We start from the raw sequence: 19,185 nt of genomic DNA on the forward strand, positions 1-19,185 counted from the left end.
TGATAGCAACAAAGGGCAATAGGTGAACATGGGAGCCAGCTGGTGATGGATGAAAGGGAACTGAGTGGCAAGGAATAGAGCAATGGCTACACAAAGACAAAAAGTGGAAAGAGATAAGGAGGTTAAAAACACAGTGAGGGGAGGTAGGCCCCAACTGAGAAATGTCTCACTTTAACCATGGGGTATATGGGTTTCACCAGAATGAGGGCGACACGTTTTTGCAAGAAGGGGATGAAGGTCCACTGGATTTATTTGAAACAGGAATATTCCTCCTAGCTTCTATTTATTGTAGCTTCTAGTAATATTTCTCTCAGCTTCAATAAATCTGTCCAGAACATTAATATTTTAGATTAAGATATAAGCAGCCTGTGACCCCACCCTCGGACACATCAACAACTTTTCTTAGATTCGGTAGAGGATGTACCCCATCCTTGCACTTGAATTCCCCTCCTTATCTAGGTGTATCCGTCCCTTCGACTCCAAAGAGGAGGAATCTTACAGTAAAATGTTGCTCCTACCACAAACTCCTACTTAAATTATATGATGCTCATGACATTATGATAGACTTCTTAACTCTTTGCAAAGAATAAAGGTTGCCCACATTGCAAATTTTTTTATTGGTAAATACGGTTTTGCAGTTTGAGACTCTTGTAGATTCCCCCCTCCCCCTTAGTTACTGGCCTTGAAAAGGCTACTTGTTTACTGCAATAAAAAACTGGGCTGCCTACCAACGATGAAATAATTTGCGACTCGAAAAACGGAATATACTAATGTGTCTCAGACATATTTAGCGATTCCCAATGGGTTCGCGAATTACCTGCCTCATCAATATTCATGAGGCAGGTTGCAATTCGCGATCCCTTCGGACTGGGTTACAATCACAGGGATGGTTGCCTGCTGAAGACCGCAGACCACCATATCTGTGTTTGCTTTTTAAATAAAGCAACAATGTTTTTTTTAAATGCAGCCCGTTTTCCTTAAAGGAAAACGGGATGAGTTTAAAAGAAAAAAATGAAAAGTTTTCTTTTTGTTTTTTTCAGGGCAGGATGGTCCGTGGGACCTCTGTCTGCTCTAAAAAATATTCGCGCTGCCAAACACAAAATACCCCTTTCTGTTTGTGACTGGCTTACCACCAATTTTAACTTGGTGCAAACTGGGATTGTTTTGGGACTGTATTCGCAAAACAAACGCGACTCGCTATTAGGAAGGGATGCCCTTGGCACGCCCCTTGCCAATAGCGACTCGCAAACCCAATTTTGAGAGTCTGTAATAGGTTACACACTAACAAAAATAGGATTTGTACATGCCACAACCCTCTTTAGTGGTGGCAAACAGACCAATTTTCCATTTGCGACTGCTAAAAACACTTGTCCATCTGGCCCTAAATGCCTCTACCTACCCTCACATTGCTTTTCAGGGTGCTCAGAATATGGCAGTCTCTTTGGTCCAATGACGTAGAAAAGACATGTTTCCAAAAGAGTTCTCCCTTCCATGTGGGCAGTGAAGGACCGATTACCCTTCAAATGCCTTGGTAGCCTTGACACGACCCCTGCCTAGTTGTCACCTGAAGTAGATCTTCCCCAGTCTTGAGCCATCCACAGTAAGCAGATAAATTGCTTCTTAAAGCCCCAAAATTCCTAATATTTGTTGAAAGCTGCAGTGAAGCGGCAAGAGGCATGTGGGGATTGAAGCCCCTACAATGGTGTCCTCTTCTAGACACCACTTATCTGCTCTATACAAGCACTCATGAGCAGTGGATGGACATCTATTCGTGGTTATAGTATGATAAAATAGCTGCTTTTATTCACTCGCCCAGTCATTCAGGGAAGAGGGATTAGGACTGGGATACCGTGGGCATCATAATAGGTTTTAAGTTAAGCCTAGATCTGCCGAAGGACGAGCCCACGCAGACCCAGGCCTGTGCACCTGAATGCAAGTATCAATGGGAAGCCCTCCAGACATGGCGATTTCTTTAAATGGGATTAAACTCTTCAAAAGAAGTGCTCTGAAGGGCCTTACAAGGATTACGCTGCTCGCTATATAAAGGCAACAAAAAAACCAATACATATAAAGTGCAGAAAAAGACAAGCAGGCCCTCTACTTTGAGTCAATCGAAGGCAATACCACTGGTTTTCCCCAAATACTACATCTCTCTGTGCATTTCTGGATGTTTTTTCAATTCTGAGAAAAGGAAAAGAGAGAAGTGACGACAAAAAGAAACAAAGATGATTGACATAAAGGGGATAGACAGAAGCATGAAAACTCAAAGGGCTGAAGAGAAATGCAAATGCAAGGCACTAGAAGAAACCAAGCCTCTATGATGCCCAAAGCAGCTACCTCGAAGATTTCGAAGCCAGCAATATCCAGGATTCCGATGAAGGAAGCCCCCTGCCTCTTGGTGCGGTCCAGGGCACGGTTGATGCGGTGAACCAGCCAGCGGAAGAGCCTCTCGTAGAGCGCCTTGGCTAGCGCCTCAATAGCAAAGTCCGCCTACAAACGACAGGGAGAGAGGTTAGACCACTTGCCACACTCGTGGGCTCGCCTTTTGGTCGGACACGAGATTATCATCCAATCAAGTCATTCACTGCAGGTTTCTAATGAGAGTGCACATTATGTTCAGAACAGAAAGGCAACAGGCTATAATCAACATTACTAAAGCACTTACATAGTCATTTGGTGCCACCATTGTAGCGCTTAAGCAGTGTTACAGTGCCAGGAGGTTTGAATGAGAAAGAAGCAAGTTAGGCTACAGAGATAAGAGTTTTGTTTAAACCTGGTCATTACTTCAAAATATGTAGAAGCTTAATGCAGAAGACGGTGGCTCCTCTGATATGGCGGAGGAACCCCCCCCCCTCCCAAAGTGATGGAGAGAGAGTGGTGGGCACTGGTGTCAGTGCGCATGTCAGTTTGGCTGGCCGTCTTAGGACAGCTAAACCAACAACCGCACCGAGCTGTCTCCAACCCGAGCTGCGTTGCCAGGTTGGAGAGAGCAGGCACAGGCTCCCAGTCTCTCTTGGAGCACAAATCGAGGGCGCTCAGGCCAACCCGGATGCTGTTCTCATGCAGCCAGCAGCACGAGAGCATCGTCTGGATTGGCCGCAGGGGAGTCTGTACCAGCAGTGGAGAGGAGCAGAAGAGCGTGATGTGGAGGTAAGTTATTTTTTATGGTTTTATTTTTGTATTTTCGTCCGTAGTCCGGTCGCCCACCCACCCCGTCCGCCCTCAGCCGCTCTTCCCTGACACCAGCTGCTCCTGGCGGGAGGATGCAAGCCAAGCACATCATTCAGTGAGGGACCTAGACAGGGAGTCCTAGAAAGGCAGTGAGGCAGCTATGTGAATGATGCTAGCGTGAGTGGAGGAGTGCGGAGGCGGCCTGTTATGACAAAGAAGGTGTGTAACATTAATCTACTATCATAAAAATAAAAAGACTCCTTTTCAGCCGATGGAGTGCTTTTGACCAGTTGGCTGCGGAGGCCTGGTGCCCCTGCTCAGGGCTCGTCTCCGCCGCAGAGGGCCCTTCGGGCGTGCTGGCTTGGTTGGACGGGGAGACCATTCCAGTCCTCAGCATCTGGGTGAAGGTCAGTTCAAATGCAGGCAAGTGGTCTGCACTGGCCTGGTGGCCATTTACAAGCGTGTATTCATCCATTCATTCGCTCACTCACCTGCTCTTTGGTCTGTGCCTTCTGGACATAATCTCGTCCCACCTTGATCCTTGGCATGAGGATGGCCCGGGTGAACTCCGTGACATTGAGGCCAAGGAGATGGCACAATTTCTGGGCAGCTGGGTGGAAGAAACACCAAACAGACAAAAGTCACACATGGAGCAAATCACTTTTAAAGAAGGCAAAGTTCTGCAATCCAAATGAATAAAATAGGTCTGGCCTACATTTCTATAAGAAGGCTTGACTCTGGAATCTCTGCCAATGGCAGGTGAGCAACACTTTGCGAAATCCCCATGGTGTGACCACGAGAGGAGTGGCACTGGGAACAGCTTCTCTTCACAGCGAGGATTGAATGGCTGAAGAGGGGACTCATGGAAAAAATACCACGTCTGCCCTAACTCTCTACTACAGTGCTTCCCAAACTGTGCGCGGCAAGCTGATTTTAGTGGGTTGTGAAAGTCCGAGCAAGGCCTTTCAATTCTGTATTAATCTGGTTACATTTGCTGCGCGTCAAAGACAGAGGGCTCCAATGGCTGGAGGGGTTGCGAAGGGCACAGACGAAAGATGGGAGCAAAGAAGGGACTAGGAATTGGATCCAGTTTATGGAAATTCGAGCCAGGAGGGGGAGTGGGCACGAATTTGATGGACATGGTATACACTACCAGGTGAGAGGGTGAACGGGCGATCGAGGGGGGACACCAGGCAGAAAGGGCGCACAAATCGCTGCATTTGTTTTGTTCATCTTGTTTCATTTGGAAATTTTAAAAAGATATTTTGAAAAAAAAGACAGAGGGGTCAAATGTCAGGCTACGTCATTTGAAAATTGCTGCTTATTATTTTAACATGAGGATTAGTGTTTACAAACTCTTCTCACTTTGCAATCAGAGAAATAAAATTACACTGGATTATGGGACAATCTTACGGGGGTACAGAGACTGTGAAAGGAAAGGCTGTAGAATGTCATTTTCTGTACACATTCAAGCTGTTAGGAAAGCAAGAACAAAGCACATTTTTTGTAATTCTGGAATGTGATGGAAATAAAGATTTTAATAGGATCAAAACGCAAAGTCCCTTTACTAGGTGATGCACAAATCATAAATATTCACTGAAATCCTATGTCCCCACATTATCATTTGTGTGCAATATAGTTTTATCTTTAAAACTGTGGGTCTATGCAAATGTAGTGTCTATTTCAGTAGAAAACGGGCTGTCTGTAAATGACAGGGTGCTGCCACACAATGCTTTAGTTACATTAAAAAAGTCAGGGGGCGAAAGAATATTGCATAAAAAGGGAAGTTGGCAAAGCACAAACCCTGGAAGAAGGTCCCTCTGGCTCTGGCACAGCTACTACATTATTGCTCTCTTATCCTAGTGCAATAAATGCCTCTTTCTGTTTTAGACATCATGATTTTACAGATCCACATCAGCCCTTGCAGTATTCAACAACACGTCCATTCTCCTCGCTCTCCTGCCAACCAGGGAACTCACTGAACTCAGTCTGCCCCAAATTAAGACAATCACACTGTCATTACCAGACAAAGCAACAATTAGTCATGTGCGCCCATTCTGCAAAACTAGCACTAGGTGACCTTGGCGCTATACACAAATCTAAATGTGAATACCTACAGACGTCATCTCATGTAAAGCAGATAATTGAAAACACTGAAATTCATGGACAGGTGAATTCATTTCTTGAATGTAAGACATCTAATGCGGTTGGGATAACATTTTCCACCTGCCACGTTGGATAAAGTTGTTTGTGTTTTTAATTTGGAAGCATGTCACAAGAGGCCATCTTAAGTGGGGACACCCACATTGTCCCTTTCTTTGTTTTCACCCAAGTTTGCTCAGCACGTAGACATTTTCTCACTTCTCAACTTGGTGAAGAAGATGAAGACCTCGGCCCCCGCCCAACATTTAAGCTTGCAAGGATGGACTCCCTCACTTTGTGAACAGGGTCTCCGGATGAAGAGTGCATGCATTCATGTAATGAGTAGCACCAGCTCATAGCCAGGCTGCAAGTGGACATGTTACTCTGGTGGGCACTTGCACTAGTGTGTTGGGGGGAGCAGCTTGTGAGCCAGCCAGGTCGCTTTCGGATGCTCTGCCCCTGATCTGCGAAGTGAATACGAACCCCTGACGTCAGACGTGACTAGGATGAAGATGTAGCAGAGGCAGTGTATCTCTACACCGGCTATAGAAATAAGGTGACCCTATAAACTGCCTTTGTGACCTGTGAAAGTGGCTGCCCTTTTGGGCACTTTCACTGCCCTTATGAATTTATTTGGTCACTTAGACTGCGATATTTAGGCCAAAGATTCAGTCACTAAGATGAACAATATCATAGAGATTCGGCAGCTATGATTCACAACACTCAATTTTGCCTCAACATCCAGAACACGAGTCAAATGCCTTTTCGTAATTCATTCAGGCATCTTTGTGGGGTTCAAGGGGTCCTGCAGCTCTTGGATGAAGAGTTCTATGTGCTTCAGACTGATGAGGTGTTATGGCTGGGCAGAAACCTGAATTGATCGAGGTGAATGAGGCCAGACATATACCGTTGTGCCTAGGACTTAGCAAGGAACCACAAGACTGATAAACATTTTTAACTGAGATTCAGCAGCAGGACCACCCCTGCCATAGATTGGGGAGTATCCATAACTGTTTCCCCTCCTCCAGCAGGTGTAGTAATCTAACTAACAGGCCTGGTACTGCTGATGAAACTCCACTGGCAGGCCATTCCTGACAGATGGCCACATCCTTCGTTGCCAACCTACAGCTCCTGTGACATCATGGGTTCATCGCATTTGATCTTGTGGTTATGGTGCATTCCTTGTTGGATCCACCATGCCTAACAAATAAGTTACTTACACAGCCCTGCTAAGTGCCACACACCTCGCGTTAGAAAAACGCATTTCCGGTAATTTTCCCGCATTACCATATGGCTTGAGATTGTCACGCAAAAGAACCATGTCTTCAAGTGTGAGTTCCAGTTTCTCGCTTTGCTGGGCTTATTTCGAAAAAGGCCACAAGATGGCACTAGTGTACAACAGGAGGTATAGGAATCTCAATATATTATGACCTGGAAATATCCTGCTATCACAGAAACTCATATGCAAGCCAAACATACTTCAGAGATCTGAAGACCAGAACACAAAACCACACACCCGCTTAATTAATGTTAAAAAGCACCCCTGCTCAAACTATAGTATCAAACAGATGTGGATGCCCAGCCACAAAACGGAGCTTCTAAATACATGCCAACAAATGAGACAGTCTAAATTGCAGTAAAAGAGGGGCCACATTGTAGAACTGTACAAGGAGAACATCGCTGATCCATTTGTTGTATTGACAAAGCTCTTATGGACCATGGATGCCGCTTTGATGTACTATTAATTCTCACATCCTGTAGTCGGCCTCAGGTACCACGTAGCAGAGAGCCTGGACAGACTGTCAATTGATCATGAGCTGATCATGCCATTAATTTGATTGGTTGCCAGCCAGAGAAGCACAGACTGACTAAGGCAGGGAATCTGTTTAATTTATTGTTTCTCTGCCACCCCACGTGGCAACAGGTGTACGACTTAGGCTGTGGGATGTGCCATGTTACTGCAAAATGTGGGTGACATGTGTGAAATTCAACAACTACGAGTGACACTTTCTCATGAACAGTATAATTACACTGAAATTAAGAAAATGTCACACATAAGCAATCTGAAATCTTGGCAGCTATGCTTACCTTTGGTAACACTTTCTCTGGTAGATACTCTAACTGCAGATTTCTTACCTCAGAATGCTCCCCAGGTGCCCAGACCGGCTCTGGACACTTTTCTCCAGCAGAGTTCCTGCATGCCACAAGGTGGCGCTGTGCGGCACCACACTGGCTAAGTAATGCAGCAAAAGTGATGTATTGGAGCCAGGAAAAAACATATTCCTAACCTGGGACATTTTTAGATGTTAAAAAGAGCCCCTCCACAGAAATGGGAGGTGGTATTTAGTATATGCTGAGGAATCTATGGTTAGAGCATCCAACAGAAAAGAGCGTTACTGAATGTAAGTATCTTGTTTTTGGATACGTCTAACCACAGGATTCTCGCCTTTCAATAGATACTAAAGTATAGATATGAAACTACTGGCGCGATGTGCACGGACACTCATGTCGCAGCCTGGCAGACGGTAAAGACAAGCACGAAGCATGTCAATGCAGTGGTAACAGCCTTAGTTCTGGTGGGATGGGTTCTCAGACCATCACAAGGCTGCTTCTTGGTCACTGTGTAGCAGTACTTAATACAAATGACCTAGACACAGTCTTCTTTATGACAGCCTTACCTTTCTTCTCTCCAGAGAACCCACAAAGATCTGAATGTCCACACAATGTTCCTTAGTATGTTAATTAAAAGGGTTTAAGTTCTTTTGGGGTCCAGCCAAAGGACAGCCTCCTTCCGTAAAACTTGCATGGATTCCTGGGCTACAGATCTACTCAAAGATACTCTGAAACTGTACACATGGTCTCAGTGTTGGTTTCCTATTATGATAAAATTGTTTAGAACGAAAAAAAAAAAATGTTCAGCCAATCTTGCCTGGAATTTTCTATGAAACCTGAAAAAGAGCAAGAAGGTTGAGCTACTGCAGCAAAGCACTGACAAAATGTTCAGCTTTTTTTTTAAATCAACTATGGGTGTCAATCTACTGGACTATTGGGCTTTATAAAGAAAAAATGTTTTGTAGGAGGTTAGACACACACGTTTGATTTTTGACATTAAATATACACCAATGCAAATTTGCTGGGGGATAAGGGACAGTCACGCTAAAATATTGAATATCATCGCCGGTCCACCATGTGAAACATCTGGGTAGGACGGTCAGACCATAACCCCCTGTTTATGACAACTGATTGTCAGAATATATTTTCCCTGATCCCCACATGGAGACTCCAGGGCTCTGCATTGGCCGATCCAGTATTTCGAGACTCTCTTAGGGAGACTGGTACAAACAAGGGTACAGTCTCCAATGTACTTGATGAATGGGAGGATTTCAAGGTGGTAGTGTGGGGCCGCTGCATCGCAACGGTGGTGGGGAGACACGTACATTAATGAAGTAACTTCAAGAAATGGACTTGTCACTGTTTTCTCAGAAGAGGGTGGTGGGGAGTTCACCTTCGGAAAAACAAAAACTACTGGACCTAGGGGGAAAATATGCAACTCTGTGTAAGAGGGAGGACGGCTCGGCTCAGCGGAAGTCGGAAAACTCGGATGGAGCCATGAGGAGAACACCGGATATCAACCGCGTTCTAGTCTCCCTTGGAACGCGTGACGTCAGGACGCAGCCGCCAATGGAGCACAAGAGGGGCGGAATCAGGAAGGAGGAGGAGTGGAGCAGGACGGGGAGCGAGTGGATCGAGGGTGAATGGACGACGGAGCAACGGATATCCAGAGCGGAGGACAGCGAAGTTACAGAACGGAGGACCGGAGGCACTGCCGGAGAACAGGAGCGGACGGGACGACAGAAGAAGGACGGAGACCCCAGCGCAGGTGTCCCAGAGCCCACAGCGACGACCGAACAGGAGTTTGCTGCTTTCAAGCCCGGCGGCTCACGAGAAGGAGAGGACGCCCCGGGTCCGGCTGCCGCGGCCCGGTACACGGGTCGTGGCCTCAGGCAAGTGCCGCTTAGAGGGTCTTTTTGGTGGGGTAGCTGGAATACCTATTAGAAGACACACCATACCGGAGCCCACTATTCCCTCACGAACCTTTAGAAGGGTTCCTCCCTGACATCCCCATTCCCTCCCCCACGTCGTTATGGTGAAGGTGGCACAACTTAAAGAATAGGAAGGGTAAAGCCTAACCCGAGTGTTTTCTGTTCTTTGTTTTTCAACCCTGGTGAGGAGAACCCTGGAGACAGCCAGACCCAAGGAGGGACGACCAGGACATCCCAGAGTGGTAGATGGACACATACCCTTTGAAACAAGGAGACGAGAATCCTAACTTCTTGGAAGAGATTATTAATTTCCCGTTGAACCTATGGTGTAACACAGACTGTCTTTCTCTTACTGTGGCAAATAAACAGTATCCCTCTCATAGACATATAACCTGACTGCTTGTCCTTCTATACCACTACTCTGCCCTCAAGCCTCCTTACACTCTGGTTGAGCATTTAAGCTGTCTAGCTTATAAATCTTACCTAGTGCGAGTACACTCTGAAACAGACTTACTGGCATGGTTGGCCAGATTAGAGACCAGATCTATACCCACAACCCAACTAAACACACCAACCCAGACTGTGGTTCAAGATCAGAATGGCATTTTGTTTTTCACGATTATCATCAGGAGTCTTATGGAGCACAGAGCGTCTCCTAGGATATTTCAGATGCCCACAGTGGAGGGGAGACTGACATTTCCTAAATTTGAGTTATGCTCAGCTGCAGTGGCTCCCCAAATGGCTTAGTGGGGAACAACTGCATGCATTGGGTGAGTGGAGGGGAATTGGTTGCTTGTCTTATTGAACCAGAGACAAAGGCTCCAGCAACTAATATACTTCTGCCTCCTGCCATGAGATCTTGGTCCAAAATCACTCGAATTATGGGACCTGCCCCTCTGTATGCCCCTAAAATTCCTTCGATAAGCTTCCCTGAGGTGTTAGGAATTCACACTGCCTCTGCTCTGGCCAAATGGACCCCGACTGGGCTGTTGACGGGAGGAGATGTATTTGTGGATTGACATATTTTCTCCTGGGCTCAGCTGAGAGAAGAGCAGGGTTTACCTGTGACCCAGTTTAAGAACCATGCCTCTCCTTCCAACAATGGTGTGAAGTGGGGCTTGCCGAACCTCCATCACATGAACTACTTCAAATACCCTTCAGGATGGGGAACATTCAACACTCCATACTCTGGCTATTTAAATCTTTGCTACTGAGGATTACATTTCCGCTGAGAGGCCTCAGAGTGAAATGGAAAGAGTCTTGATAAGCTCTTTACTGACAAAAACCGGGACAAGCTTTTGCACTATACATGCTTTGCAATATGAGATTTAATTAGACACAATTCAACTATGCCATTAGACCCTTAAACATTTGAACCTCATTAGGGGCAACACCGAGATACACTGCCCTCAATGTAGTATGGTTGGTGCTGACTTTTTTACATGGTGCGGTGATGCTCGGCTGCACCATGGTTCCGGAAAGGGGTATGGGGCAGTCTTGGAAATCTCCTTAAGAGGACAAAGCTTCACATTCCTGGGGCCTGCTTACTGGGGGACTTTAAGAGGCCTAAACCCAGAAGCTTAGCAACAGGTTTATGGACTGGGCATTTACACTGGCCAAAAGGCGCGTTGCGATTCATTGGAGGTCTCAGCTTTCTCTTCACCTATAAAAATGGCAACAGATGTTGCACTATGGGCCCATAGCGAAAGGACAGCGCTGCATGCACTCAAGAGAAAAACACGCCCTCGATACCCCATTGCTGCTCTACAGTATAAGGCCTTATTCAAGTTCCTGACACCTCTGCACATACAGACACAGCTCGAGGATGATTAGTGCTCCCTTTAGATCTCTCCAAGCACTGAGGGCCACGCTACTCACACACAATATCAACCTGTAGCTCACATGGTCAGTGTAACGAGTTGGCCCTCCTTTACCGGCAAATTTTCTATTCTTTTTAATATATCAACATCGGTTTCTAGTGAAAAACGCACCTTAACAATATTTAGGCCATGGGTTGCTATGCACGGCCTGTGTCTACTAGTATACATATTCTTGAATATACTGGAAAGGACAATGCTTAACAGGTTTTTACAGCATTTCATTGAATCACAGCAGAAGTAACAAAAACGTTATACACCAGCAAGAAAGCAAGCAGTACATCTATCACTGTTACTGCTGTACATCTAGTGACTGACAACCTTCTTATGAATAACCCATATAATTTTAAAAATTCTTGTAAACATTTAAAAAAGGTAAAGTATTGAAATGTGCTCAGCTGCACAGGATTCTATATTTCAGTGACTTCCGGTGGAATGCAAAAACTACTTTGAGGGGTCCCTTCCGTTTTTTGCAGCACAGTGGAGAACACGGAGCTTGTGTCAGAACCCGTTCTGGAGTCGCTGGGTTACTGGGCCTCAAATGTGGTGGATCAGTCCCTTTATCAACTGAGGCCTGACTGCCTATAAGCACTGATATCCAAGGTCCAAGTGATGGAGCAAGGACTCGTAGAAAAGAGACTTGCTCAGAAACAAACCTCATTTAACTTCTAACCTTGTATTAACTATGTATTGTGTAAATTAATACGCACCACATTTGACATAAAAGACAGAGAAGCTTGCCTAGGTGTCTTACTAATAAGTAACTCGAGCGCAATTCTAAAATGGCCGCTAACGAGAAAACTTTATTGCGCATGTGTCAACTGCATCTACGCAGTATGACGAGCTGCCGCTTGGAGGGAATTTCTTGCGCCTGCGTAGACGCTATTAAAATGGCTACTAGAAAGCTCACATGCTTGGCATCTGCTCTGCTGAAACTAAACCAAGCTGTTTTACTAATGCTAATGCGGGGAAAGCGTTTATAAGTAAATGGGGTTAGAGTAGAGATATGTGGTATACAGTGAAACCATTTTATTTTTAAATTAATATTTGTCTTTTTGACTTTGCTATTAGTATGTATTTGGGCCTCTCATACGAATCCAGAGTCTATAAGCCACCTGACCTTCGCACATGCGTGGTGTGAGTGAGCTGAAATAAGTAAATGTGACTCTTGAACACAGTCCAAGGACGCAAAAGATACATACCCTGGGAACCAGCACCGAAGTCCTCTGAAATGAATGGGAACACATGAAAATTATACTTTTGTGTCTAATAAGATGTGAATACAGGAGGGAATAAAGATTTATGAGTAAAAATTAAGGGGTGGGATCTTTGAACAATGGACGGAAAGACTAAATTGAAAAATAAGCACGGTGTGATTATCATCCCCCCTTGCCTGTCCAATCAGAGTTAGTATTTTTGTAATATTGAAACAATAATGGGTGGTACATGAATGTCGAAGAGTATATTTGAGGTAGTTTTATTTAGTTAGTCAGTCAGATGGAGACGGAGATTTTGCTGAAGGCTGCAGAGCTCAGGACGCTGTCGGAGTGATGAAGAATCGAATGCAGAACCATCTATCCTATAATTAATTTAGAAGAAGATCGCGGAAGAATCTCGAGGAGGAAGAGTGTGTCAGAGTGGGGTGCTACGCAAGCGTCGGTGTTAGAGAGGTCATCTATCCTGTCCTGAAGCCTTTGATTGATTGATTGATTGATTGATTGGATACTTATAGAGCGCAGCTATCACCCTACGGGCATCTTGGCGCTTAAGACTGAGTGAGCCATACTGGAAGGCAGATAAAGGGACAGGGAGAGCGAATCTGGGTTATACTTTGGGATAGAGCCAGGTTTTAAGTCCCTTGCGGAATTCAAGTAGAGAGTTACACTGTCTCAAATTCATAGGGAGCTTATTCCACATACCGGGGGCTACTATGCTGAAGGCCCTGCCGCCTAACCGAGAGCGTTTAAATCTCGGGACTACCAGTAGGCCTGCTGTGGAGGAGCGGAGCTGCCTAGTTGGTAGATGACGAGCAAACTTATCCTGCAAAGGAGCAGGACCTAGTCCATGCACTGCTTTGAATGTCAAACACAGAGATTTAAAGGAGACCCTCTCCTTGACCGGAAGCCAGTGTAGATCCCTCAAAGCTCCAGTAGCCGAGGAGCTGCGTCGTCGATCAAGCACTAGTTTAGCTGCTGCTGACTGTATCCTCTGCAGTCCCTGGAAGATATACTGCGGGGCCCCCAGATAGAGGGAGTTGCAGTAGTCGAGCCTGCTTAGTACCGTGCTACGTACTACCGTGGCTCGCAATTCCCTAGGAAGTAAAGGTAGGATGCTTCGGAGTAGTCGTAGCAGGGCAAAGCAGACCGAAGCGGTCTTACTAGCCTGGGAAACCATCTGGAGATCGTCGTTAAGAATTACCCCAAGATTGCGTACCTTGCTGACTGGTATCAGGGGGTCCTCCTCTGGAGAGAGTCTTAATTCAGGAGTTAGATGTTTTGGGACCCTGGTTGGGGAGCAGAAGACCACCTCGGTTTTACCACTATTGAACTGGAGGGAGTTCCTTCTAAGCCAGTCCGTGGTCTGCTTCATGCATTGCTGGAACCGGTCCATGGATAACGCATCAGCCCCTTCTAGAGAGAAGGCCAGCTGCGTGTCGTCAGCGTAGTTCACCAGGCTGACTCCAAAGGATTTAATTAGAGGAAACAGGGGCCGTAGGTAGATGTTAAAAAGGATGGGGCTGATAGCCGATCCCTGCGGCACCCCGTGCGCAACTGGAGACCTGCTAGATGAGAAAGGGGTCATGGTGACTACCTGCTGTCTACCCTCCAGGTAGGATTGGAGCCATTGCAGCGCTCTACCTTTGACACCTATCTGCTTCAGTCTCTCCACCAGGACTGAATGGCTCACCGTATCGAACGCTGCCGACATATCGAGAAGCACCAGAATCATGGCATTCCCGTTGTCGGCGCGTATTCGAAGTTTATCCAGCACGGTAGTTAGAGCCGTTTCAGTCCCATGACCGGGACGAAAACCAAACTGATCCCTGTCGAGCAGGAGGTTCTCCTCCAGGAAGCAGGACAGCATCTTGCTAACTGACTTTTCAAGAATTTTCACCGGGTAAGGCAAGAGTGAAATAGGCCTGAAATTAGCTGGTACCAAAGGGTCCAGATTCGGTTTCTTAATCAGTGGGGTTACCACTGCTAATTTCCAGCAGTCCGGGACAGAACCCACCATCAGAGACTGGTTGCAGATCACCCTCAAGCCGGGGAAGGTGTTACGCCCATATAGTTTCCAGATTTTATGAGGGAGAGGGTCAAGAGGGGAGCCAGAAGACACACTTTCTATTAGGCTGTCAAAAGCTGTCTGGGAGAGTGGTTGAAAGCTGTCTAGGGCCGCGGTCTGTGAGACATCTCCGTTGCCTAAGCTGGCGGTTTCCTCAGAACCATCCTGAGTATTGTCATGTAGTGTATTGACAATGATGGCGATTTTCTCTTGAAAAAAGGAGGCAATTTCATTACACAAGGCTTGTGAGGGAGCTACTCTATTGTTCATGCAATCCGGGTTAGAAAGATCGCGAACAATCTTAAAGAGGGCTTTAGTCCCATTGGAGGCCTGGGTGATGGAACTTGCATAGAAGTCTGCCTTGTACCTCAAGATCAGAGCTTTATATTGTAATTGTATCAGTCTCAGATCTTTCTTGTCGTCCTCGGCATACTTTCTTCTCCATTTCCTCTCAGCTTGCCTGCGACAGAGTCTAAGTTGATACAGCTCCTCGTTGTACCAGGGCGCTGATCTCTTCCTCACCTTCTTTAGTGACTTTAAGGGAACAGTGTGATCAAGGGCCTTAATTATTTGTTCAGTGAATGATCTATAATTTTCATCCACTGACTTAGCAGGAGAAAAATAGCCGACGTCCGATGATAGAATTAAGGGGTCAACTTTGGCCAATTTGGCCCATTCTCTGTCCTTCCTATGAAAGCCCTGCTGGCTGGGCTTGTTCTTCCAGCGGGGCAATGCCATGCTCAGATGTATGAGGGAGTGGTCAGTCCACTTCAAGGGCATGATACTTGATATCCCCGTTGTAACTGGGTTAGCAAATACCAAGTCCAAAATATGCCCCTTCTGATGGGTAGGGCTGGTCACCAATTGATGGAGATTTAGGTTAGAGCAGGTATGCTGGATGTCTCTCAGTTGGCTACCGAGACCTCCATCCTCTGTGAGGTTAAAGTCACCTAATATGATCATGTTGGTGTGGGCAAGTTTTAGGTTAATGATGGTATCAGCGAAGAGATGGAAATGTGTGGTTGCACCCGGGGGCCTATAGCATAGCATCCCCGTGAGTAGATTCCCGCCGGGAGACTGTAAAGAAAAGCCCATAATTTCTATCCCCCCTACCTCATCAATCTGGAGAGGTCTGAAGTCTAAGGTGTCTTTAAAAATCATACCCACTCCACCTCCTCTACCCAAGCTTCGGGGTTGGTGGAAGATTTTGTAACCACTGGGACAAGCCGCGCTCAGGGCTGCTGTGGACTTGGTCGTGGCCCAAGTTTCTGTTATAAAAAGGGCGTCTAGCTCTAGGTCTTCCAAGAGACCATAGACATCAGAGGAGTGTTTAACTAGTGACCGGCTATTAATTAGTCCACAGGAAAGACTAACGCTCAGAGGATTGTAACCCTTAGGTAGGTTCAGCTGCAGTAGTTGTTCTCTGCTGTATACTAGTCTACCAGATATGTCATTTGACATGGCAGCATTCCTGGCGCTGGGAGCGTCCGGGGCGCGGACGGGCGCAGACGGGCTTGCCTCTGGCGCGCGCTGCGCGCTTGCATTGAGCGCCTTAAGTAGGTAGGCGGAGGTGTTCCCTTGGCAGCTAGAGCACCGCCCAAGATGGCAGCCAGCAGTGGCAAGCAGCAGGTTCCCACACCCAAGATGGCGCTGCGAAAGTAAACGGGAGATCGTCATGCAAAATCAGCGTGTGTGAAGGATTTGTTTTAAAGTGCGGGTAAGTGGAGCATCCGTAAATATCTTGAAGTGTAAATTGAATTTTGCAAGTAAAGAACAGGGCCCCCAAGCAGGCAGCAAACAAGTTAAAAACGAAGTACAACCAGTACCTCTCGACGCAATTAAAAATTTCACAATGAAGGTTACAGCAAACGCTGTCACTCACACTGACATCCAATATAATTCACAGTCATCTGGCTTGTGGCCAGGGGGTTGGTTTTCACACCATCCTAGGTAAATATATTTTCGTGAATGTGCAGATGTGCTTTTCTTTCGATCCTCTCCTTTCTGAGCAACGTCATTGCATAGTATGATATATTTGTTTGATTGATTGATTAATTGAATCTTCCTCCCTGTGAGTGACGGAGACTGTACTGTACTCTGAAAGTGGTTCACATGAAATGAATTTAGATAAAGCCTTTAAAATTGTTCCGAGTCTGTGGTCATTTCATTGTAAAGAGAAATAATTCAGGTCATTTCATCATCAACTAGTTCAACTAATGGTCCATTGACCAGAGGAAATAACTTTTTGATCAGTGAAAGATTAGTTAGGAATGATAGGTAACTAATCTTGAAGTAAGAAACAACATACACTTTGACTCCAGCAGTTTTTCTGGCATGTGTGTGTGTGTACGAGTGTTTATGGGCCCAGGTGAGTATTTGGTATTGGAGTATCTGTTGCTGGTTCACCGCTGGATCACAAGTACACCCAGTACTGAGGGAGGTGGCATGGGGTTAGAAACTCAGAAGTCAACAATCAATACAAGAACAAATTTCCAAACCGCTGATTTTTCTCATGAAAAGAAAAAGTACTTGAATTTATCAATTATGCACTGAGATACAATACAAAGTGGTGCATGGAACCAAGGGCATAACTACACTGCTTCAGGAAAGGCATCGAAACGATATGCAGAGGAAAAGTTACCGGTGCAGGCTCACAGTCAAGGATGCAAGCAGATTACTGTGTTTATTACTCCTAGGTCTGCCTCTTGTGCCTGTACCCCATTTACTAATAGTTTTAGAATCATGAGAAGGTCTCCGAGAATACTTGGGCTCTTGAGAAAGTCTGGAGCAATGCCAGTGCCTCCATGGTTACCTGCGCACGGCAGGGGGACTTCCGTTGCAAGCCTCTCATTGTTTTTTCATTAATTCTCAGCACCACAGGTCTTAAGTTGCCTACCGGAAGTGCAGTCATGCGGTCTGATCGGCGTAGAACGCCTCCAGACTCCTGTTGGAAGGCTACAGGGTAGAGTCCTGCTAGGCTCCACAGGCCATCCCACACAAACCACAACTCTGATTATTCCAAGACTAGGGAAGGGGCAGAGAACACAAGGACAGTGAGGGTAGGTACAGGCCGCACTTGTAGCAGCGGGGCACTTTATTAGCTCCAAACAATACCGACAACTTATGCCTGGCTTAAGCTGGCTGTGTAAAGTTCTGCCCCCGGTAGCTGGGGTTCTCCTCCTAGTAGACTTCCTCCTACAGAGGTGCCCTCCAAACCCCTCACTCAGCAGGTCAGGTAGACTCTTTTCCAAGGCAGACCCACAATTTGACTACAGTAAGTAGATGCAGACTTCTTTGGCTGATATCTCCCTTCCTCTGAAAGACTGGCTGTCAAGAACACCAGCACTAGATCTCAGATGTCTGTGACCCTAAGTACAGTAGCGGCTGATGTCAGGAAAATGTGGGGGGCCTGTAACAAAACAAACAATTTAAAAAACGTTCTGCTCTCCGCTCTTCTGCTTCTCTGGGCACAGGCAGAAGCTCCCAGTCTCCTCTACAGCCAATCCAGACGCTGCTCACATACCCATGAGTGCAGTATCGGGATTAGGATGAGCGGGCTTGTATTGCGCTCCGTCAGGAGATGGGAGTCTGTGCCTGCAGGTCTCTTCACCCAACAGCTGGGTTGAAGAGATGTCTGTGTGCATGATGGTTTGGCTGTCCTAGGACGGCCGGCCAACCCGTCAAGCGCACTGACAGCAGTGCCCCCCACTCCTCCTCCCCCAGCTGCAGTGCTGCGGCCTCAACCCCCCAAGACTCGGCTACAGGACAAAAAATAAAATAGTCATCATTTTATTTTTCATTTGCCTCTGCGAGCAGGGGGGTGACACTCCTCCGTCATAGCGGAGGAGTCACCGCCGCCTGAGTGGAGTCTGACTTGCACTGGTCAGCGAGAAATCCTGGAACCAATTGTGTATGGTCCAGTCCTGCTCTGATACCACTTTCCAGACAAGGATTCTTGATCCCCGATGCTCTGTTCTTGAATCGGTTCAAGTAGGATCCCTTACACCGTGCAGCCCTCATCTCCAGAGCAGACAGACTATGCCACAGGGGATAGTTGAGCAGCAGGTGGCGAATAAGTTAAGAGTGCTTTCCTTGAGCACTTCCTACAGGAGGGTGAACCCCACACACCTGATCTATCATCCGCAGCATCTGTGGGGCACAACAGGCAGGCCCCGACTTGAAATGCTCATCCTGTTTATCAAAAGAGACTGCTGTCTCAGTCTCACCAGACTCTCGATCCAGACTAATGGGAACACCCAAGAAAGGGACAAATGGTCACTTCTAAAGGGAGCCCTATCTCCATCCTTACAATCGTAAAAGTCTGTTGCTTCATGAACGCTCCAGGAACACAAGTAATGCACAATAACAGCTTGGCAGGCTACTTTGAACCTCCATTTTCTGCAGCATTCAGTTAGTTGCAATACAAAATGGATTCCACTGACCGATGCTCAACGGTCCATACTCTACCTTGGCTCACGCCACCATCAACCTATTATTATACACATGTACTAGTCATGCACACAGAAAGTAGCAAAACAAGCCTGCTACATGACTTGGGCATAACTTTAGGGACGAGGCCAGTGGGCCTCTCTCCGGCGTAGGGAAGAGGGGGAAAAAGGCCTGTTCTGCATCTATGATTTAAAACTATTCTGCCAAAATTAGGCAGCCAA

At 46.4% G+C, this 19,185-nt stretch overlaps 1 protein-coding gene across 5 annotated transcripts in view; it reads right to left on the minus strand.

Annotated features, from left to right (window-relative positions):
- Positions 1–19,185, minus strand: part of LOC146809721 (uncharacterized) — a 614,997-nt gene that overhangs the window by 173,910 nt on the left and 421,902 nt on the right. For all 5 annotated transcript variants that reach the window (XM_085616561.1, XM_085616559.1, XM_085616558.1 and 2 more), the window contains 2 exons: positions 3,663–3,781; positions 2,338–2,490 (listed from right to left, as the gene is read on the minus strand). In XM_085616561.1, coding sequence (XP_085472687.1) covers positions 2,338–2,490; positions 3,663–3,781 — 272 coding nt within the window. The remainder of the gene's footprint in view (positions 1–2,337; positions 2,491–3,662; positions 3,782–19,185) is intronic.

Source organism: Triturus cristatus, chromosome 7 (genome assembly GCF_964204655.1).
Source record: "Triturus cristatus chromosome 7, aTriCri1.1, whole genome shotgun sequence".
NCBI classification, from domain to species: Eukaryota; Metazoa; Chordata; class Amphibia; order Caudata; family Salamandridae; genus Triturus; species Triturus cristatus.